The 24,911-nt window shown below is 42.8% G+C and overlaps 1 protein-coding gene and 1 long non-coding RNA gene across 4 annotated transcripts in view; both read right to left on the reverse strand.

Moving 5' to 3' along the window:
• Positions 1-16,694, reverse strand: part of SYTL5 (synaptotagmin like 5) — a 73,981-nt gene extending 57,287 nt beyond the window's left edge. For 2 of the 3 annotated variants that reach the window (XM_075263972.1, XM_075263973.1), the window contains exons 1-2: positions 16,573-16,693; positions 253-471 (exon numbers count right to left, since the gene is read on the reverse strand). In XM_075263972.1, the coding sequence (XP_075120073.1) occupies positions 253-471; positions 16,573-16,691 (338 nt within the window). In that variant the 5' untranslated portion in view covers positions 16,692-16,693. Of the gene's footprint in view, positions 1-252; positions 472-16,572 lie in introns of all 3 variants that reach the window. The other variant, XM_075263974.1, reaches the window with a different exon arrangement.
• Positions 16,695-16,739: 45 nt separating this feature from the next.
• LOC142194693 (uncharacterized) overlaps positions 16,740-24,911 on the reverse strand; it is a 63,819-nt gene continuing 55,647 nt past the window's right edge. The window contains exon 3 of the long non-coding RNA XR_012715045.1: positions 16,740-16,883. This is a non-coding gene — a long non-coding RNA (uncharacterized LOC142194693). The remainder of the gene's footprint in view (positions 16,884-24,911) is intronic.

A 24,911-nucleotide genomic window follows, 5' to 3' on the forward strand; every position in this document is an offset into this window, starting at 1 on the left:
ACATCTCAACACCCGACAGAGTGTAAATGCCTGTATTTGCCTATGGATCAGCAAATACTGGCACATGCTTGTGAGATAAGGCAGTGAACTTGCTAGGAGTTGTTTTCCACGTGGCTTTCTTGCTGTTTTATTGATACAATATTTTTGCTGTTATTCACGACAATATCTGCATCAACGTCTGCGTCAATTCTACATCAAGTCAGTAAAAGAGAATACCCTCCAACTTCACAGGCCTCTGTTCGGTATACTTACGCAACTTTGGCACACACTGTACATCTCCAGACGCCATCATTCACCACTACATGGCATGACCTGCACACTCTGTATTGGCATGCTGGACAAATATCTCCCCGGTCAAAGATCACGCCGAAAGTTTTCTGGCAACGGACACAGATTTTGGCATTATTTTGGCGTGATCGGTGGATTCTGGCACCTTTCTTTTTGATTTCCAGAAGATCATTTTTTAATTTTCTAAAAGAAGAAAAAATATGTATACATTTTATGAATGAGATGCTTATTCCTGTATAGATAGATAGATAGATAGATAGATAGATAGATAGATAGATAGATAGATAGATAGAACCAGCCATTCATATGAAGGAGCTCAAAGCAAAAAAAAAAAAAAATCACTTAATGTTCAAACCAAATGAAGGTCACTGTGAATGGTTTTCACTGCAGAATGACTGTTCATGGCATCTAAGTTAGCACCTTATCCAAATGAGATTTCACACACAACAGTCTCTAGAGTATACAGAGAAGAGTAAATCTCACCATACATTGTGGGTGACAATGCCTTGCTAATAGGAGAGGTCAGAGAGGAGTGAACATACTGGTCTAGGCTGAAAGGATCATGAGAATAATTCATAGCTATTCATACTCGTATATCCTTAGGCAACATCAGTGACATACAGAAGAACATCTGTGAATGTGATGATCTACAGAAGCAGAAGACCATACGATGCTGCAGGCTACACTCAGGTTATACAGGCTCACGTTAGGTTATATAATATCAACTTAACATATAGGAATAGGTAAATTGTAGCATTAATATAGTGTATATATCTATAGCCAAAAAGGCAGCAGCAGGAAACCACAGAAACAGATACATTGGCATAGCACCATCATATTCCGCAGTGCTTTACAGTCAGTCACTGTCCCATATAGAATTCATAGTCTACATTCCATATCAGTATGTCTTTGGAGTGTGAGAGAAAACCAGGGTACTCAGAGGAAACCCACACAAACACAGGGAGAACGTACAAACTCCTTGGGTATATTGTCCTTTGCAGGATTCGAACCCAGGACTCCAGATTAATGTGAAACTTCTGCAAAAGACCACACCTTTGAATAGTCAATCCCCCTTCCCCATCCATAATGATGCTGACGTAACCTGAAGGGGGGCATATTATTCTTAAAGGGGCTTTCTAGGAATTGAATAAACTCTGAGGGGGCTGGGGTAGGAGTAAAATTAAAACACCCATTGCCCAGAAGCCCTGCACGTCAAGGGACCGCTGAGGCCAATCAGCAGCCTCAGTAGTTGCTGGAGAGGGACTGTTGATGTCACTCACATATGCCACTGGTCCCTCTCCAGCGACCGCTGAGACTGCTTATTGGCCTCAATGGTCAATTGGAGAGAAGCGCTTCCAGGAACTGAAGCATGGTGCATGACCACATGGGCTTTGGCAGCAGACACTGGAGTACTGGAAGCAGGTATGTTTTTTTTTTATATGTTTGACATACCCAGGGCCCTGCCAGCATATGTCCAGTACCTGGACAACCCCTTTAAATTGAGAACTGAGGCTAGGTTATGTCCAGGTTTCTTTTAATTCTTTCACTTTGAATGTGCCAGGGGCTCAATGACGTATCTCATTCATATGACTTCAGTGCTGAGTGGCGAACATGCGCAGTCATAGTCAAGCCTAATTTTCTAACTCCGGGGAGGAGTGGGGGTGCTATCTCTATTTCTTCCTCAGACAGCTGAAAGCCAGAATTGTCCCTGATTATATTATTTCAGCATATTATCCCCCATGGCTTCATTTCTGTAAAAAGTATTAGATCTGAGGCCTGGTCACTTTAAAGACTTTTTCTACAGAAGCATATGCAGCCATGTCATTTGTAGCTGGATACATTTTATGGACAAATAATTTACATCCAGATAACATTAATTTTGCTGCAGAAAATTGCTTAACCTACTTTATGAAATTGGCAGCTGTTTCTTTTTATGTGTGCCTGAGCAGGATTGCAATTTTTTTCCACTGAAGGGTTTTTATTGGGAAACATTTCAATTACAAAAACCCTGTGATCAGCTTCTTTTAGTAATACAATGTCACAGTAAGAGGTCAATAATTCTTGCATTCTGCCTTCAGAGAGTAGGGGGTGATTCGGAATAAAGGAATTATATTTTATAGTCCGTTGTGCTGTAGACCACATTGCCATCATTAGAACCTAATTTAATCAAACGTTCGATAAATTTGGTGCATTTTTAAGTCCAACACTTCTGTCCTGAGATGTTACTCCACTTAGCATCCAATAAGTGGCGCTACAGTAAGATCTCCTTTTTTTCACCAAGAAGTACTTATTTGCATATTCTTTTTCCAGAATTCTTAGCAGAGTATGTATGGTTTATGAGACTGCACACCAAAGGTGGCCTGCTAAAGAGACACATTGCCCCGTCAGATCCAATTTCTACACCAACCCTTTATAGTAGTGAAAATGTAACAATTTTATAAAGTTGCATTTGCCAGATTACGGTAACTACAACTACTTTCTCATCCACTTTTCAAAAGTCACAAAGCCCATAAGAAAATGGAAATGAGGAGGATGGAGGAAGATAAAGGAGAGAAAACTTAAGGCTACATTGCAGGTCTCCCTATTTTCAGATATATAGAACATTATTAAAGAGGAGGTTTCATGTCCTCGGGCACATGTGATGTAATACACCGCTAGAAAGTGCTGAATCGGTTTCCCATTATGGGCCAATGCTGAAGAGCTATCAGTGCCGTTACTGTAGCTCTTCGGTGTCAATTACAATCTGTCTCACACTACTGTCTGTAGTTCTGTACTGTGAGGGGAAGTTCCTTACCACCCAGCCATGACGCTGAGTGCTGAGGAACGCGTCATGGTTGGGTGGTGAAGAATGCCCCCTCACAGGGGCACATAACAGGAAAGCCGATAGTGCGCTGAATTCATCGCACTGTCGGCTTTCTAACAGTGTATTACACTGCATGTGCCCGAGGACATGAAAGGTCCTCTTTAATCCCTTAGTGACATGAACCATATTATTATGGTGGTTGTCAGAGAGTTAAATATGGCGCCCACTCAGGAGTTCAGCAGGCGTCATGGGGCTTAGACAGTGTCCATGTTCAGAGATGCCTCTGATCACAGCATTTAACTACTCAGATGCAGTGATTAAATGCAACCATGGCATCTGGGTGGTTACATTAGTTTTTTGTTAGATTTTTTGCACCAGAATGGCACACCTGGAGGAGATCAGAGGAGTCGTAACATAACCATGGCAGCTAAGAGCCTTTTGAAGGATCCCAGAGATACAGCGGGTTTTGGCTTTCTCCACATTTCAAAAGGCGTGCCATAGGGGTGTGGGTGTACAAAAGGGGTGTGGTTTTACAAAGGGGTGTGGTTGTACAAAATGGGTGTGGTTTTACAAAAGGGGTGTGGTTAGCAATTCTAGTTTGTACTCCCAGAAGGAAAAAGCTGCCGAACCTTACTACTTTTTCCTAAGCCTTCATTTGCTCTAACCTTATGACGGGGGAAAAGAGGATAAAATAAAATCAATGCCTTAAGTAAAATATGAAAGAAAAATATGAAAGACACTTTCAATGCATGTGATACATAAAACATTACAAATCCAGACTTCAAATATATAATATAAGATGATATATAGGATACTTAATGAACAAGATCTACAGTAGAATTGCAAAAACTTCAGTATGAAAATGTGAGCAGAAGCTTTGATGTTAAACCGCAGTACAAAGAGAAATTTGCTTCAATAAAACTTTGACACTGTTACTGGTTCAATGACACTTTAATCCCAGAAATAACATTATAATTCAATGTTTTTTTACTTTATTGACTTATTAAATAGGACATGTGGCTTATCCGAGTCTGTTTTAATAAATAATTATTTTTTTTCCATAATTGACAAATTGGGAACATTACTTGTACACTCTGATGTTTCTCTATGATTGTGCCTTGAAATTTATGGATATATTGAAAAACGCATTGCAAAAGGTGTTATTAAAGTTTTTAGGATCAGTACTCCAGAATTATTATAGCGTGCAAAATATAAAATTATAGTATGCAAAATACAATTACTTGCACACGACCATGTAGCTGCAATTCACATTATATAGTACTATGTTCCAGCACATAACCATGCAGCTGCTGCTGACATGTTTTATGACAAGGATGAGGATATGTCTTCTAAGTCAATAAATGAAGGCTAATGTTCTGCACCCGCTAAGGGCTCGTTCACAACTGCGTTGTGAACTTCCGTAGTTCAGGTTTCCGTTTCCTGCCTAAAACAGAGCAGGAGACGGAAACCTGCAGGAGGCTTTCTCACCCATTCTTTTGAATGGGTGAGAAAGCTGTCCGGCCGTGAGCGGTGGTGAACGTTTTGCGCTCTCTGCCGCGAAACCGGGTTTTATAATCCGGACACAGAGTCGGACATGCAGTACTCTGTGTCTGGATTAAAAAATCCGGTTTCACGGCGGAGAGCATAAAACGCTCACCGTCGCTCACGGCCGGACCCGGTCTGAGCTTTCCGACTTCTGGCATGCAGAAGACGGAAAGCTCAGAACGGACAGATGAACGCAGGTGTGAACCTAGCATAAGATGAATAGCGTAAGGAATAGCATATCCTATGTCTGTTGCATTAGTTTACCACACGGGGACATTTATAACTGTAGACCATCTCTCAAGTTTTTATACCATACATATACTGTGTTGGCTCCACAATTTTACACACACTATAAAGCTATAACGTATATTTATATTTATTATTTATATTTATGTGCCAAAGTAACTGTAGAGCCATATCAGGCACCAGATCCTGGGTGACGTAGTCGGGAAGGGATTTTTTCCCCTGATATGGGGCAATTGGCATGAGCCTCATGGGGTTTTTGCCTTCCCCTGGATTGTAGGGTTATACACTCACCGGCCACTTTATTAGGTACACCATGCTAGTAACGGGTTGGACCCCCTTTTGCCTTCAGAACTGCCTCAATTCTTCGTGGTATAGATTCAACAAGGTGCTGGAAGCATTCCTCAGAGATTTTGGTCCATATTGACATGATGGCATCACACAGTTGCCGCAGATTTGTCGGCTGCACATCCATGATGCGAATCTCCCGTTCCACCACATCCCAAAGATGCTCTATTGGATTGAGATCTGGTGACTGTGGAGGCCATTGGAGTACAGTGAACTCATTGTCATGTTCAAGAAACCAGTCTGAGATGATTCCAGCTTTATGACATGGCGCATTATCCTGCTGAAAGTAGCCATCAGATGTTGGGTACATTGTGGTCATAAAGGGATGGACATGGTCAGCAACAATACTCAGGTAGGCTTTGGCGTTGCAACGATGCTCAATTGGTACCAAGGGGCCCAAAGAGTGCCAAGAAAATATTCCCCACACCATGACACCACCACCACCAGCCTGAACCGTTGATACAAGGCAGGATGGATCCATGCTTTCATGTTGTTGACGCCAAATTCTGACCCTACCATCCGAATGTCGCAGCAGAAATCGAGACTCATCAGACCAGGCAACGTTTTTCCAATCTTCAATTGTCCAATTTCGATGAGCTTGTGCAAATTGTAGCCTCAGTTTCCTGTTCTTAGCTGAAAGGAGTGGCACCCGGTGTGGTCTTCTGCTGCTGTAGCCCATCTGCCTCAAAGTTCGATGTACTGTGCGTTCAGAGATGCTCTTCTGGCTACCTTGGTTGTAACGGGTGGCTATTTGAGTCACTGTTGCCTTTCTATCAGCTCGAACCAGTCTGGCCATTCTCCTCTGACCTCTGGCATCAACAACGCATTTCCGCCCACAGAACTGCCGCTCATTGGATGTTTTATCTTTTTCGGACCATTCTCTGTAAACCCTAGAGATGGTTGTGCGTGAAAATCCCAGTAGATCAGCAGTTTCTGAAATACTCAGACCAGCCCTTCTGGCACCAACAACCATGCCACGTTCAAAGGCACTCAAATCACCTTTCTTCCCCATACTGATGCTCGGTTTGAACTGCAGGAGATTGTCTTGACCATGTCTACATGCCTAAATGCACTGAGTTGCCGCCATGTGATTGGCTGATTAGAAATTAAGTGTTAACGAGCAGTTGGACAGGTGTACCTAATAAAGTGGCCGGTGAGTGTAGGTTGGACTTGATGGACTGATGTTTCCTCCAACCTCATCTACTATGTAATTATGTAGCAGGGGGATAATAAATACAATAAAGTGATAGAACAGCAGGTTCGGACTGGCCCACCGGTGTACCGGGGAATCCCCCGGTGGGCCCCCGAGCCCTGACTTAAAGTTTAGATTTTTACCAATGCAGATGCATTGGTCGGGCCCCGATCGGGATGGCCAGGGGCCCCAACCGGGCACCTGGCCAATGCATCTGCCTCCACACACAGGGGCCCCCATTAGCTGATGCTGAAGAAGTACACATCGGAGGACAACGTGTCTTTCTTCAGCATCAGCTAACGGCCTCTCCCTTCACTTACCTGCAGCTGCTATGCTGCTCTCCTGTGAGGTCTCTCCTGCTGCCCGCACGCACTTCCTCCCTCCCCCTCCCCCCTCCTCCTCACACTGAGTCCTCTTACATCGCAGCGTGTGGGGAGGACAGGAGCCGTCTGCTGAGTTTACTACTGCTGGAATAGGTGAGTAAACTCTTTTTGTAAAATCTGTATGTTTAATATGTATATATGTACATTTGTGTAAAGTATGTGTCTTGTATACTGTGTGAGTACTGTACCTGTTTGTATACAGGTATGTGTGAGTATATACTGTATGCTATAATAATATGTATGTATATATGTGTGTGTGTGTATATATAGTATTCATACAAGTATATACACTCACCGGCCACTTTATTAGGTACACCTGTCCAACTGCTCGTTAACACTTAATTTCTAATCAGCCAATCACATGGCGGCAACTCAGTGCATTTAGGCATGTAGACATGGTCAAGACAATCTCCTGCAGTTCAAACCGAGCATCAGTATGGGGAAGAAAGGTGATTTGAGTGCCTTTGAACGTGGCATGGTTGTTGGTGCCAGAAGGGCTGGTCTGAGTATTTCAGAAACTGCTGATCTACTGGGATTTTCACGCACAACCATCTCTAGGGTTTACAGAGAATGGTCCGAAAAAGAAAAAACATCCAGTGAGCGGCAGTTCTGTGGGCGGAAATGCGTTGTTGATGCCAGAGGTCAGAGGAGAATGGCCAGACTGGTTCGAGCTGATAGAAAGGCAACAGTGACTCAAATAGCCACCCGTTACAACCAAGGTAGCCAGAAGAGCATCTCTGAACGCACAGTACGTCGAACTTTGAGGCATATGGGCTACAGCAGCAGAAGACCACACTGGGTGCCACTCCTTTCAGCTAAGAACAAGAAACTGAAGCTACAATTTGCACAAGCTCATCGAAATTGGACAATTGAAGATTGGAAAAATGTTGCCTGGTCTGATGAGTCTCGATTTCTGTTGCGAGATTCGGATGGTAGGGTTAGAATTTGGCGTCAACAACATGAAAGCATGGATCCATCCTGCCTTGTATCAACGGTTCAGGCTGGTGGTGGTGGTGTCATGGTGTGGGGAATATTTTCTTGGCACTCTTTGGGCCCCTTGGTACCAATTGAGCATCGTTGCAACGCCAAAGCCTACCTGAGTATTGTTGCTGACCATGTCCATCCCTTTATGACCACAATGTACCCAACATCTGATGGCTACTTTCAGCAGGATAATGTGCCATGTCATAAAGCTGGAATCATCTCAGACTGGTTTCTTGAACATGACAATGAGTTCACTGTACTCCAATGGCCTCCACAGTCGCCAGATCTCAATCCAATAGAGCATCTTTGGGATGTGGTGGAACGGGAGATTCGCATCATGGATGTGCAGCCGACAAATCTGTGGCAACTGTGTGATGCCATCATGTCAATATGGACCAAAATCTCTGAGGAATGCTTCCAGCACCTTGTTGAATCTATGCCACGAAGAATTGAGGCAGTTCTGAAGGCAAAAGGGGGTCCAACCCGTTACTAGCATGGTGTACCTAATAAAGTGGCCGGTGAGTGTATATGACTTATATGGTATATGAATGTATATAAATGTATATGTGCTATAGTATTGTATGTGTATATTGTATATTGTATTGTATATGTGTGAGTATATATGGTATATGTATAAGGCCTGGTTCACATCTGCGTTCGGTGATCTGTTTGGGGAGTCTGCATGGGAACCCCCTCCCCCTTCCCCCCGAACGGATTACCAAACGCATTAGCAAGCGGTGTGCAGTGAAAGTACGCGGACCGCATAGACTATAATGGGGTCCGTGTGCTTTCCGCGCGGTGTCCGCATGAGTCATGTGGACAGGAAAGTAGATTGTAAAGTACTTTTCTGTCTGCATGTTCTATGCAGACACCGCACAGAAAGCACATGGACCCCATTATAGTCTATGTGTGCTTTCACTGCACACCGCTTGCTAATGCGTTAGGTAGTCTGTTTGGGAGGGTCCCCATGCAGACTCCCCGAATGCAATACTGAACGCAGTGAGTGCAATCCCATCCACACATTGCAGAAAAACACACACGGCAGACACACTGCAATTTCCAAAACTGTTGCGGTTTTGGAAATTGCAGCATGTCACTTATATCTACAGAAACACCTGCAGTTTCCCTATAGGTATAAGGCTAAGTTCACACAGGGTTTTTTGGTCCGGAACCTGAGGCGGAGGCCGTCTCAGGTTCCGGACCAAAAATCGGGTAGCCGCGACTGAATGCCGATGCACTGCACCGGCCTCCAGTCATGCACTCTGCTCCAGATTAGGCCCAATAAATGGGCCTAGATGGGAGGAGAGTGTGTCTTCAGGCTGAATCGCGAGGCGAAATGACCTGAAGAATGAGCACCTCGCTTCTTTTTCTGGGAGCTGGAACAAACCGGCTCCCGGAAAAAAAAAGAATTGACCGGCTCCCATTGATTTCAATGGGAGCCGTCTTTTTGGTCAGGATTTTGAGGCAGATACGGCCTCAAAATACTGACCAAAAATCCCCGCGTGAACTTACCCTAAAGGAAACAAAGTCTTCAGAGGAAACCTCTGCGGAGTTTCTGCAATAAGCACTGCAGGAAAAACTGATGTGTTGCCGCCGGGGTTTTTCCCGCAGCGCTTTTTGCTTTGTCTTGCTACATGGGGCTTTAGGCTGACGCTAGGTTCACACTAGCAATCCGTTCTCAGCTTTCCATCTTCTGCATGTAGAAGACAGAAAGCTGTCAGACCGGGTGTGGCGGTGAGTGCTTTATGCTCTCCGCCGCAAAACCGTTTTTTTTTAAAATCGGACACAGAGTACTGCGTGTTCGACTCTGTGTCCGATTTTAAAAAATCGGTTTAATGGCGGAGAGCATAAAACGCTCACCGCCGCTCACAGCCGGACATCTTTCTCACCCATTCAAATGAATGGGTATGAAAGAGTCCTGCAGGTTTCCATCTCCTGCCTCTGTTTTGTGCAGGAAATGGAAACCTGCAGAACGGAGACCAGGCGCAGATGTGAACGAGCCCTAAGGCTGAGTTCACACGGAGTTGTTTGGTCAGGAATCCACCTCAAAATCATCCTCCAAAAAAGCCTCCCAATAGAACTCTAACCCTCCGAATAGAACCAAATTCCTGACCAGAAAACTCTGTGTGAACTCAGCCTTATAGTATGATGCTCAGTATATTGAGATAATAAGGATGAGGCCCAACAGTGAGACGCGGCTAAAAAAATAGCTGTGGAAAAAAATAGTGGCGAATCTCAATGTATTTTTTCCACAGTGTTTTTTTCCCCGCACTTTCTCCCAATTGCGCAGCTGAAAGTAACCGGCCATGTTTTTAGAAGCGCTCACATTTTAGAGTTTGTGGCTGTTCCACATCTTTTTCCTGCAGTGTGTGGATGAGGTAAATTTGATTATATTTCATTCACTTTGCTGGTTTTTTCTGTAGTAGCCGCAGACGTTGTGTTTCTGCAATGTGAGGTTTGAGGTATTTATGGCCAGAGTATAGGCCATAAAAAAAGTTTAACCCTGGAAACCCCTTTAATATGCCCCACACATTTTAACATCCCCCTTCTGCACAATATGCTAGCCCCATTACTGCTCCCACACAGTATAATGACCCCATCACTGTATCCCATACATTATGGGGGACCAGTGAAGTGGCCATAAAATATTTGGCCCAGACAACCCCTTAAAACAGGTTGTCTATAAACTGGAGTGATCGCTGTGGTGGCCGCCAGGGAGGTGTAAAAATATATATATATTTTATTTAAAAAAAGAGCCTTCTCACCTGTCCCCCGCCCCCCGCTGTCCCTGCCTGTGTTTGGTCTCATGGCCTCATTTCTGGAGTTCCTGTACCTATTTGGTCTCAGCGATCACATGAGGTGCAGGACTCCCAGCAAGTAGTGCCAGTACGAGACTGAATGGACACTGGCGGCAGACAACGGAGCGACGGGGACAGGTGAGTATTCTTTTTTTATTTATTTGTTTTTTATTTTACACCTCCCTCCCACCACATGAGTTGCTCCAATTCCTGGACAACCACTTTAAAGGATTTATCCATCTTTCTAATATTGATGGTCTGTCCTTAGGATAGGCCATCAATATTACATCTGCGATGATACAACAGCCAGGACCTCTGCAGATCAGCTTTTCCAGGACACTTCAGCTACGGGTAATGCTAACATTTCTAGGAGCCATGCTGTTCACTTGCCATACAGGCTGTAGCAGTAGGTATATGTAGTGCACATGGTATAGTGCGTGAGTAGCATGGCTCCCAACATGTTATTACCTTTAACCGCCCTGTCTCGGTACCGCTGATCTGCAGGGTCCTGGCGGTGGGCCCCTAGAAACAATTCCACTGGTGGGCCCTAGACATCCCAGTCCGACCCTGTAGAACAGGTATAGATTTAATGAATAAACTGATTTCTCTGCATAGAGATAATAAATAGAGATGAGCGAAGAGCGTTCCATCAAGTACATGTTCGATTGAATATCAGGCTGTTCGGGATGTTTAATTCCAGTCGAACACCAGGTGGCAAACTCACTAAAAATTCGATTCCCCTCCCACCTTCCCTGGCGCTTTTTTTGCACCAATAACTGTGCAGGGGAGGTGGGACAGGAACTACGATAACGGAGTGATCGAAAAATAATCAGAAAAAGTAATTGGCTGGCTAATTCAGGTGACCTCCAATTTATACAAATAGTGGATTTAATATCCGGTTCATATGAGACTGTGAACTATGTGACTGTGAGACAGGGATAGATGTACAGGCAGGGTTAGCTAGGGATTACATTTATTTAGGTGGGAATCTGGTTGGGATCCCTGTCAGCTTGCAATATGCACAAGCTGACTTTTTCCCATAGGAATGCATTGACCAGCGTTGATTGGCCGAATGCCAACCAAAGTACAGCATTCGGCCAATCAATGCTGGTTCTGCCGGAGGCTCGTCTGTGAGGAGGCGGAATCTAAGTTCGGACCAGAATGGAGACTGCTGTGGACCGATCTTAGACTCCGCCTCCTCCGGCAGAACCAGCGTTGATTGGTCGAATGCTGTACCCTGTATGGCATTAGGCCAATCAACACTGGTCAATGTATTCCTATGCCGAGATATAGCAGTGCTGGCTGTGCGCTCCTCTCAGCTACACCGGAGATGCAGCCGAGCTGAGTGCACGGCCAGCACTGCTACACCAGAGATGTGAACCCTGCTGCACACTCAGCTCTGCTGCATCTCTGATGCAGCAAAGTTGAGCATACAGCAGGGTTCAGCGCATCCCTGATGGAGCAGAGCTGAGTGTGCAGCAGGGTTCACATCTCCGGTGTAGCAGTGCTGGCCGTTGCCTCAGCTCGGCTGCATCTCTGGTGTAGCCGAGCTGAGCGCATGACCAGCACTGCTACATCTCGGCATAGGAATGCATTGACCAGCGTTGATTGGCCGAATGCCATACAAAGTACAGTTCATACAGAGTATTAACGCTGGTCAATGCATTCCTATGGGAAAAAGTAAACTCCCGCATATCGCAAGCTGACAGGGATCCCAGTGTAATACAGTGACTTGGGCATGTTAGATGCCCCCAGACATGCTTCCCCTGCTGTCCCAGTTGCATTCCAGGGTGTTGGCATCATTCCCTGGGGTGTCATAGTGGACTTGGTGACCCTCCTGAGTCGAATAGTTGTTTCCCCCTTAACGAGTATTTTTTCCCCATAGACTATAATGAGGTTTGATATTCGATCAAACAGTTGAGTATTGAGCGGCTACTCAAATCGAATTTCGAACTTCGAACATTTCACTGTTCGCTCATCTCTAATAATAAAGGAAGTGATGTCATGGTACTTCTTTAATGATCGAGGTGAAGTAACAGCACAGGTGTAATAGTCCTAGTGTCTGTCACAGTACAGAATTGCAGTTATAATAATCACTGTGTGTAGCCATAAAGAGAAAGTAGACATAGTTCGGTCACAAGAGACACAGTGACGTCACAATAAATGAATAAACACTATGGATTCAAAGCAATGCTTATTACAGTGATGTCATAATCCAGGAATAATGTCAGAAAAGCGTTCAATAAACACATTAAGCCAGCTAATGTCTACGGACCACAGTGATGTCACAGTACAAGGATAGTAAAGGCAGCATTGTAATTCAAGGTTAATGTTCACAGTGATGTCACAGGCAATCATATCAGTATAATACATGCAGTAATGTTACAGCATAGGGTTAATAAATAGTGATGTAGTACAGATAAGAAATAAGTAATTAATAGTAAGTAATGACATTAGCTTCCAGGCACCAGTAAAGCAGATACAATTGAAACCTCTAAATACTATATATCTTCACCGCTTCCTAAAACTAGCTGTAAATGTTGGTGACTATGGTTGCTATATCCCAAAATGTGCCTTGATAAAAGTGTAGTTAAAAACAGTATGTACAATTTCTATCTGTTGAGGGGTATACATCAACATTAATTTACATTTGCAAACCATCTAAAAATTGTTTCAAACCCAACTTTAATCCACATGTAAATTCTGAGTGACTGTGGCAAGATCCTAATGTAAAGGGTAACACGGTGGCTCAGTGGTTAGCACTGAAGCCTTGCAGCGCTGGAGTCCTGGGTTTCAATCCCACCAGGAACAACATCTGCAAGGAGTTTGTATGTTCTCCCCGTGTTCGTGTGGATTTCCTCCCATTCTACAAAGACATACTGATAGCGGAAAAAAAAAAAAAAAAAGTACATTGTGATCCCTATATGAGGCTCACAATCTACATTTAAAAAAAAAAGAAAAGAAAAGAAAGATCCTAATGTAAAATACCTAGAAGTAGCCGGAAGTAGTCAGGTCACTCAGGAGGGGGCAATGTAAAGACCCTCAAGGGCAGCTACAGATAACTGAGGAACTTCCAAGAATGTTGAGACCTAGAGTACCAGTTTCTTCCTGTGTACTCTACAATTTACAGCGAAACGCAATGACTAGAACATTCTCAGCAATTGCCATGTTGAAAACTAAAGCTGCTTAAAGCAATACTGCAGGGAAAACACTGTTCTTCTGATGGTATAAGACAAAATCAATTATACATCAAAAATAATTATGTAAACGAAATTCCATAGGCAACAGTGAACTTCAAATGTACCATGGACACTTCTAGCCCACAGTCTCTATATATTCTGGTTTTAATTTTGAAAGAGTAAGGCCACATTCACATTTGTATTATATGGCTTATATTCTGATCCCAATGAAGTTGCTAGATAGAGTCTTTAGATTCTCTGCTGGGACTGGATTTGCATAGGAACTAGTTGATATGAATGTATTATGGCCATGTAAATGTGGTAATATATATGTAATATATTATGAACCTTTCAACTCTTTCCCAAAAGCAGATATCTTGCGAAGGAAAGGATGATGGTTCCCATTCATCTGTAGATGCGGGCATGTAAGCACCAATGGATGGTACACATTTCCACTGGCCTATTACACAAGATGAAGCAAAGTGAACAGAGAGGACTGATCCCTACTGAGATTGTTCCTTCCGCATTCAGCTGCACTGAATATTGGTAGAACATCTCTGACTTTCCAAGGTCATGTGCTGCCAATAATCTGTGTCTAAAGAATCAGTCAGCCATCAAACAAGTCATTGTTTACTCATTGGTTGGCCGATCGGCAACGCAATTAGACAAGGCAATGTATAGAACTTTCCTAGGAGCTCTTGCTCCCAATAATAGACCTTACCCAGTTCCTGCTGGAGATAAGCCTTTGCCAAAGCCATCACCATTCACTCTCACCACAGATATTACTACAGTATACTCATTCTGCTATGGCGTGTTTGTGGCTAGCTTTAGAAAAAAAAGTAAGAGTAGATTGGCTAAAGGTGCATTCACACAAAGTTTTGTGGCGCTGTTTTTACCACAGTAACTTGTGTAAAGAATCAGCGCTGCAAAACAGAATCCCAATGTAATCCATTGAACTCAATGGAATTCTGTTTTGCAGTGCTGATTCAAAAACAGCGCCACAAAACTCTGTGTGAGGGGCCACACGGTGGCTCGGTGGTTAGCACTGCAGCCTTGCAGCGTTGGAGTCCTGGTGTTCAAATCCCGCCAAGGGCAAAAAAAACATCTGCAAGGAGTTTGTATGTTCTCCCCGTGTTTGCATGGATTTCCATCCCATATTCCAAAAAGACATACTGATAGGGAAAAATGTACATTGTGAGCTCTATGTGGGGCTCACAATCCACATTTAAAAAAAACACAAAAAAAAAAAACAACTCTGTGTGAATGCACCCTAAAGGTCAGGTCAAGGAATATTTATAGGACACTGTAAGAGCATACAATCTAACTATGAGGAACTGCTAAAGTATATAAATAGTATATAAATAACAAAACTGCATATTTTTCTATCTAGCATTATATGATACAGGTAGCTGGAAAACCCCTTTAGGCAAAGGCACCACAGGCCGGAAACGCCGTGCTAAAGCATCACGGTTCTTCCCGCACGCTTTGAACAGAAAGTTCACAGAGTTTTCCTCCGCGAACTCTCTGTTGCCATTATATCTATGGGAATGACGCCGGCGTTTCTGAAAATATAATTGACATGCTGCAATTTCCAAAACCACAGCGGTTTTGGAAATTGCAGCATGTCCGCTCTGTGGTTTTTACTGCACAGTGGGCATGGGATTCGCATGAATCTCATCCACTTTGCAAGTACTGTAAAACGCCGCGATTTTTCCACCAGCGTTTCCACCGCAGACAAATTGTGGAGTTTCCGGGCGTGGGGCACCAGCTTTAGGCTAAGGCCCCACGTAGGCCGCATTTCTGTAGGTATGATTGACGTTCTGTAATTTTCAAAAAATTTTTTAAATTGCAGCTTTTCCACTGTTATTTTTCTTCTGCAATGTGTGGATGGATTAGCCAGAGTCCCATCCACTTCGCAGGTAATTTAAAATGCAGCATTTTTGGCCACACTGTGTACACCGAGACTAAAGGCTGCTTTTTTTGCAACGTGGAGCCCCGGCTTTAGGCTAAAGCCCCACGTTGCGGAAACACCGCAATTTTTGTTGCAAATTTTTCTGCGTTTTTTTTTTTTTTTGAGTCAGAAGGGAGAAGTATATAAGTTTCCTTTATAATACATTCTGTGTTTCTGCAACGTGGGGCCTCAGCCTTAAGGCCAGGGCCCCATGTGGCGTAAATGTTGCGGGGAAAAAATGTGGCATTTTACAGTCACAGCAAATTAGATTGGATTCTAACAAATCCTATCCCCACTTTGCGGGAAAATATGAGGTCCAGACATTCAGTGATTTCCAAAACCGTCATTGTTTTGGAAATTGCAGTATTTCAATGATATCTAAGGAAAAACTGGAGGGTTTCCTATAGCTATAACTGAGGCAGAAAGTCCGCAGAGGAAACCTATGGCAAGAACCGCAATGCGTTGCCGCCATGGCTTGTCCCGCAGCACTTTTTGCTGCGGGACGCTACATGGGGCCTTAGGCTAAAGAGGTTTTTCTTAGCTAGTCATGGCTAAGATTAAAAATGTGTCTCAATGTCCAGCCCCACTGGCAAGGAGCTATGGAAGCAGAAGAGAACAACCTGTCTGCTTTGAGAATTCCTTGCCATATTCTTTGGATGTGCCATAAAAATCTGAGGTGGGAATATCCCTTTTCCTAGGACAGTATATTAAACGCAGACCCAAAGATCAAACATTACATTGCCTAAACGGAGTAATGACATTTTGGCGAATAGCTAAGAATGGATAGATGATAGGGACAGAAAAAGGTAAATGGACTCGGCCTAAAAAAACGTAAACACCTTATTTTGGCGAGCTTACCTTACTCTTTTATCCTCTACTTTCCTGAGGTTTTCATCACGCTTCAGCACAGCTAAAATGGCCTCTTTTTCTTGGTCCAACAAATAGGACAAATTGAGTATTTCTGTGCTTTTAGACATGATTACAATGTAAGGAGCGCTGTCAACCTCATGCAGATGGGAAAACCAATAATCACAGAAGTTCTCTCCTGGTCATATATTGTGCAGAGATTTCCTCACTTTCTTCTTGAATATCTGATAACTTGTTGAAGTTAATCTGTACTTTATGGCTGCAGATCCCTTTGTGATAAAGAATCGTCATTGTTGTCCAATCTACAAAATAAGAAATAAATACATGTATAACTTTATAGTTCTTGTTAACCTTGTCATATGATAGACAGTAAAGATGGAGACACTTTAAGGGGGTTCTGTAAGAGTATTACAGGCTACATGTGGCATACTATGAAAAAATGTAAGCTCAGGTGTCCTTTACAAACAAAGAAAAACCTTTATTCTGTCCAGACCACTGATACATTGTCCTCAATGAACGACGGAGAGCCCAGCGGAAGTGTGAACCTAGCCTTAGACGTGTAGGGAATTTATCTGTTTCCTAGAAGGAGGTATGTGAAATTATACTAAAGTATGTTTAGGAGGTGTGGGTTACTAAGCAAACTATCTTTCTTAGAAAAAGAAGAGGCCTTCAATAGGTAATACGTTTACTATTGTCCACATACATTTACATAGGGTGAGCCTATAATCTTTAAACAAACAACTCTACACATGTCCTGTACCAACACATACAGGTGTTTGTAGACATACAGGTATATAAGATGATACCTATAATGGCTGGTAGGTATTGCTGATACTTATAGATGTCCCAAATGTATTTTGGATCAACTTTTTAACATCTTAATGGCGTCCTGAAATAATATAGTAATATGGCAGATAAGATTGGATAAAGTCCATCAAGTCCAACCTATAAACGCATTAAGTTGACAATTCTGAGCCCATAACTCCAAATATGACAATGTCTATACAGTGCTATGGAACAAATCCCACCCCATGTATGGGACCCTGATGGGACTTGGCAGCAGTGTAAGTGACCGTCTGCTTCACCCCAAGTGTGAGAAGGAGCGCTATCGCAAGTCCTTCCTTCCAACCGCGACCAGGCTGTATAATCTACATCAGACCGAGCGAAGAACACTCCGCACAGAGAACTAATGATTATGAATGTCCTCCTTCTTTCTTCTCTGTTCCTAAGCTGCTATGGACTCCTAGTATATCTTTCTCAGCATATGTGTGTCTACTACTTCTGAAATATTTACTGTGTATTATCCTGCATCTGTATTACTATGCTGCTGTAACATACTGAAATTTCCCCACTGTGGGACTATTAAAGGATTATCTTATCTTATCTTATCTTGGTGCTATACAAGTAAGAAAAATAAATAATCTGATAATACTGATGATGCTTCTTTAAGCAAACACATACACCTGCCAAACTACAGCTCTGAACTGCACCCACAACCAAATCTATTAAGACGGCCATACACGTTACACAAATAACAACTGAACCTGCCAATTTTGGTGGGTCATTAAACATAATGTGGTTACCTAACTCTCTCCGAATGAGAGAAGTCACCAGAGAAAGATTGGGCTTCTGAATTACAACATGCTTATATAGGTTCTGCTGTTTCCACAATCTGCATGAATGAATAGTACATGTGATTATAAGAATCTTTGTAATCGGAGACAAACGCCTCTTGCTGCTCTTCTCAGGCGGTTTCCTTGCTCACCTTCTGTCTATAAAATAACTGTCATCCTGAAAAGCCCCGCTTTATCCATCTTGAGACGGACTGCAGGTAACAGGACTCATGTCTATAGAAGTCTATGGGGAGGAGAGGGGGAAGAGTAGAAAGGAAGTGCAAGAGATAAACAAAAGAAAGAGACTTAAACCCAAAGAACATCAACAATTTTGTTGTTCGATATGGGGCCGAGTTTGCAGCGAAATGCACTCGGAAGACACTTGGAGTGCATTCTGTAATGTACTTACCTCTATGGGGGATTCTGATATATTCTGATCCGATAGAATAGGACCTGCTCTATGTTCATCGGAATGGAATAAACCATCAGACACCCCCTCTCAGTGGAGCATCACACTACACACTCAGCTTTGTGCATTCAGCCTTAGGCTAATGTTGTAGATCCACGGTAGGGAACCTTCGGCTCTCCAGGTGCTGTGAAACTACAACTCCCAACATGCTGCATTCACTTCCATGGGAGTTCCAAGAACAGCAGAGTAAGTATGCATGCTGGGAATTGTAGTTTTGCAACAGCTGGAGAGCCGTACGTGGGTTTTTGGATGTTTGTTACTTGATCATGCAAAAACAGCTGAATGGATTTGGATGAAATTTGGCACATAGATAGTTTTTAACCTCGATTAACACATAGGCTTTTTATCCTGGTAAATGACATGGCTTCACGACTGTTATGAATTTATGTTCACATACTATATTACACTGCTCTTGGCAGTATTATCTCAGCTAATTGAAGTTTGCTGATAAAGCCAAGTCTATTATCTCTCTATGTAAACACACAGCTAACACTGAGTCCATTGTATAAAAGCATTTGCATATTATCTGATCTGCTCCAGTGCTGAGACACTGACATGGGAAAACCTCTTTATTCCAAATTGGCAGTTTGCCAATTTTAAACATGCCAGGAAAAAGAAAATCTAGTTTGTTGCAATTTAGCGAAGCTGAGGAGGATTGAGCAAGCTAGGTGTCAAGCGGCTTAGAGCAGTTGAAATGCCGAAGCATGTGGATCATCGACACCAACAACATGCTCATTATGTAGCATGCAAGCCAGCTGCTGAGATGCTGGAACAATCACAGGCACGGTGCAAGGAACAAGTTCAGCAGCAGGACAGCTTGAAAGCTGCTGAAATGCGGAAGCAGGCGGATCATTAACAGCAGCAATTTGCTGTATATAGGCGGATCATCGATGCCAACAACCCGCAGACGAAGTTGCGGGCAGAAGCTAGTTTATCATATATTAATAATTTATAGGATATCCTGTAAATGTCAATCCAATGTAAAAGTAAAATATTTAAAAGAACAGCAGCTACCAACAAATCGGCTATGCTCCAACATCTACTCAATTCTGACATCCACAGTCATATATATTTGCCGATTCTATGGACTGTCATCTGTAAACAGTATATTTTGTATTATAAAACTTTACTATAAAACAAAAAAAAAGCCAAAGCTGATAAAAGTAAGTCATAAAACAAAATTTCTCCATCCAAAATTATAATCCAAAACTAATACTTGAACAATAACATTTGACACAAACTGATGATATTTTTATACATGGTTGTATTTTGTGCCACAAATCGATTTGGATTCAGACATACTGTAGCTCCTTAGTGTATACAATCCAAATAGGTATTGTTTCTGTGAGTTTTTTCACCAGACCTACAAAGAACCCCGCGTTTTTCTTCTGCAATGTTCCTGGTTCATAATTGACTTTAAATGATTCCGTCGATAACTGAGAATGCATTATTTTGTCCAGGCCATGGGAAGAGCCCGAGGCACATTAACCATGTCAGGAATATTGACAAAGAAATAAAAACCTCATTGTAGGTTTTTCTAACAGCCTGCTGGACTCGCTTATAACCACCATCTCATACTCATATAACATACAAATAGGCTGCCAGTAATGGCAAAACGTTATTCAATTTTAGGTTTTTACTGAACAGATTAAATAGGGTTATAAATCAATGCAGTTGATAACCTGGCAAATAAAAGATATAAACCTCAGCCGCTACCAGAGTCACACCAGTAGAGGCTGATGGACAGTATCAAAATCCAATCACGCCGCTATAATTGGGGAAAATGACGTAGGTAAACAGGTTTGACAATGACTCACATTCACTAATGTACTAACAATGCTGAACTGGGGGAAAAACTAGATTCCTACATTACAGGTAGGAAACAAAGATAAGCGTATAACTGGTTGTAGCTGGCCACTGCTATATATGCGTCTAGGAAAACATAAAACTAGAGCTTTTCACTCAAAAAACTACAACTTATAGAATCAGGTATTCTAGATAAAATCTTGAAAAGATTCCTCTAAAATTGTAATATATAATATACAGAATTCTACTATAATGTTCCAGAATTCACTGAAAAGACAATGTACTGTAGATGCTAATAGCTTGCAATGGAATAATAGGTTGCTTTTCCTTTGCACAGATCACTGTTTCTTAAGGCTGGGTTCAGACCTGCACCTGATCTATGTTCAGAGTTTCCATCCCCAAACCTGCCAAAGCGTAAGTTCACACATAGTTTTTTCGGTCAAGATTTTGAGGCTGTATTTGAGGTGCCTCGCGATTCAGCCTGAAGACACTCCCTCCTCTGGACTAGGCCCATTCATTGGGCCCAATCCAGAGCGGAGTGCGCAGCTGGATGCCGGTGCAGTGCACCAGCTTTCAGTCGTGGCCACCCAGCCACGGGAAAATCGTGGCGTTTCCATTCTGTGGGACCCCAGACTAAACAATACAGAGACATAATCCTGAAAGCAGGACTTTTCTCTGCATTTTTTGGGTGGAAACCGTGTGGACCCCATTATAGTCTACGGGGTCTGCTTGTTTCCACGGGTAACCGCTTTTGAGGCTAAAGCCCCAAGTGGCATCCCGCAGCAAAAAAAAATCATGGCTCTTCCTGCAGCTCTTTTGACAAAAGGTTCACAGAGGTTTCCTCTGCTACTTTGTGTTTCGATTATATCTATTGGAAAACCACCACTGTTTCCAGAGATATAATTGACGTTATCACTGAGTGTCTGCACTGCGTATGTTCGGGGTATTTTCGCTAGAATACCATCCACTTTGCTGTGACTATAAAATGAAGCATTTTTTGGGGGGTGGTGTTTACCCCATGGGCAAACTGCAGCCTTTATACCACGTGGGGCCCCGGCCTTAAGCAGGCTATCTTTCCGTTTTTCGGTTCCCCAAGTGGACCCGAAGAAGGAACACTGAACCCTAGTGTGAACCTGGTGTCAATCTCTATTCAGATCTTTATTGAAGTCTATAGACGGGAGGGGAAGAATTAGACAGGCAGACAGAGAGCAGAGAGTTAAGGAGCTGGTGCTGCAATATCCAGAGGGTGAATGAGCTCCTCACAGAGCTGGTAAAATATTATCCATTACTGCCAGGAGATACATGTAGATAATGCATGTACCACTGTATGGTTCCTCCACCAGAACAACCACCTGATCTGTATATTGGCAGGGTTTGGGGCACACTGCAGCACAACCAGACAGATGCAATGAATGAACTCACAATGAATCCAGTTAAAAATGTAGAATAATGGTGTGAATGACTTCATTCCTGCATTTCCAATGTAGCAGTAATTTCTCTAATAATATTTTAAATTATTGCTGCCGTTCTGCAGATTTTTTTGCTAATTTCTTCCAAAATAGAAGAGAGAATTAATACAATGATGCTAAAAGTTCTGATTTTTCCGATTACCACAATAGACTAACAGTAGGAAGAAACCCGTCTCAATATTTTCATGAATAATCTCTTATATTATGTGTATTGTAGACAAATCTGCATATACACATAACAATATCACAGCAATACATTTCAATTAGATTTCCTACATCACAGCCTGGTTTGTATTCACAAGCAGCTCCTATACAATTACAGGGATAGAAGACAATTTTCTCATTACATTTTCAGTCTGCCGTCTGTATACCACAGCTCTGCCAATGATGCAGCCGTAATGACTGACCTAACAAAGATAACATACACTGCATATTGTGAGGAAAAAGCTCTAAACCTTTAGAATCATTATTTCACTGTAATTAATATATAATAATCCAAAAGGCAGACATTGGAATAATGAGCTAATATACTGCAGCACATGTACAGTAAATGCACAGACCAAGAAAAAGTTTAAGGGTCCACAAAAAACACTAAGTTTTTTGGCACTGATTTCGACGCTGAATCCGTGTCAGAATCCACGTGGAAAAAAGCCTCCCATTGACATCAATGGGTTCCTTTTTCCATAGCAGCCTGTCAGCTTTCTAGCGGTGTATTACACCTCGTGTGCCCCAGGAGGTAAAAGGTCCTCTTTAAGCAGTGGTGTAACTACCGCCATAGCAGCGGAGGCAGCTACCACAGGGCCCGGGACATTAGGGGCCCGGTGACAGCCGCTACCGCTGCTATCATTATACTCGGGGTTCTTTTCGGACCCCCGAGTATAATGATTGGAGGCCCGGGAGAGGTAAGAAACATAAAAAACACTGTTATATACCTCTCCACGATCCGTGCAGAATTCAGCTAGTCGTCTGACGTCACGCCTGCGTCCCGGGTCATGTGACGTCTGACATAATTGAAGATCAACTACTTCGGAGGCCGACAGCGTAGGAGACGGGAGATAGGTGAGTAACAGAGGTTTTTTTTATGTTTTTCTCCCCCTGGGTCTCCAATTATTATACTCTGGGGTCTGAAAAGACCCCAGAGTATAATAATTGTTTATGGATGTCCACAATGGGACATAATACTGTGTGCAGGGGCCACTATTGGGGATAATACTGTGTGCATGGGCCACTAAGGGACATAATACTGTGTGCAGGGGCCACTATAGGGGATAATACTGTGTGCACAGGCCACTAAGGGACATAATACTGTGTGCAGGGGCCACTATTGGGAATAATACTGTGTGCATGGGCCATTAAGGGACATAATACTGTGTGCAGGGGCCACTATAGGGGATAATACTGTGTGCAGGGGCCATTATGGGGGATAATACTGTGTGCACGGGCCACTAAGGGACATAATACTGTGTGCAGGGGCCACTATGGGGAATAATACTGTGTGCAGGGGCCACTATGGGGGATAATACTGTGTGAAGGACCACGATGGGGCATAATAGGGCGCACAGGAATGCGGAGGAGGGGGTCGGTCGAGATCTTCGGCGTAGGTGTCGGTCGGGGGGGGGGGGGGGCATGTCAAAAGTACGCCATGGGGCCCCACCATTCCTAGTTACGCCACTGTCTTTAAGCTTTTTCTTTTGGAGTTGCTTGCATCTAGATCTGAATGAAGTGTATGGCCTCCTCTAAACCTAAATGGCTGAGCACATAATGGGGCATCTCTACTAATCTTATCATATATTTAAACAGTGAATAGCCTGACTAGACATTCTAAAAATATGCAAGATTTATCACAGTGATGTTGGGTAATAAAGTTTTTACCACCTATTAGTTGATGTACTATGAGCCAGGATCTTGCACCAAAATTTTGACACATTGGTGCATATTTATTAATGCTCTGTATTCAGCAAGCAATACAGTTTGAATCAAGGTGCATTTTGCATAGTAAATCTCACTTTTGTACATCTGTATCATATATATAGAGAGAGAGGAGAACACAGAGCATAATGCATAATGTATAAAGTACCTTGTGTTCTCATAAACTGCTATTCACATATGAAAGTGAATACACAGTCTCCTAGTGTACTAATATTCCCAAAGATTCATGGTCCAATTTTAACACAATTGGATAGACAGATCTAAACCAGTGCAACAGATGACAATGAACGCGACCAACCAACAGAATATGTATGCAAATTTCAATCCTCAATTATTGCACTAACATTATAGAACTGATGAATGACTTGGATGAGTCTATGGTATTGGTTACATGGAAACGTAATTACAGTAATTAGAAATTCAATATTTTATGGTATAACAAAGGAATATCAGGGAATGGTGAAATGGTCGTACCGCTTGTGCAGCTAGCTTACTGAAGGAAATCTAAGAAACTACAGTACGTCATAAGCAGAGATTTATGTAGGTGAAACTCAATCATTATTTAATCAAACATTCCACACCCTTCTAAAGCACAGGAGGGGGATTTTATAAAACTGTGCATAGACATCAAAGAGTCTCAGACTTTCAGCCTTATTTACACAAAAATTGTGCCAAACAATGTACTTAGGCTATTTCCAACAGCCCCTTTGAAACAAACAGGGCAGGGATATGCAGTTCTGAACACTACCTCAATTTAAACTGGGGTGCAAAACACCCAAGTTCTTGTGATGGAAATCCAAGACCCCATCCATCAACAAATCACCCCCTATTCTGTGGATAAAGGGTAACTTGTTGAGGTCAGAAACGTCGCGATTAGAGATGAGCGAGTAGTATTCGAACGGCAGTTTCAAATAGTACGTACCCATAGGAATGAATGGACACAGCCGGCACGCAGGGGGTTAAGCGGCAGGACGCCGGCCCCGTCTATGTGCTGACCAGCTCCATTCATTGCTATGGGTGCGTGCTATTCGAAACTGGCGTCTT

Source organism: Leptodactylus fuscus, chromosome 2 (assembly GCF_031893055.1).
Source record: "Leptodactylus fuscus isolate aLepFus1 chromosome 2, aLepFus1.hap2, whole genome shotgun sequence".
Lineage (NCBI taxonomy): Eukaryota > Metazoa > Chordata > Amphibia > Anura > Leptodactylidae > Leptodactylus > Leptodactylus fuscus.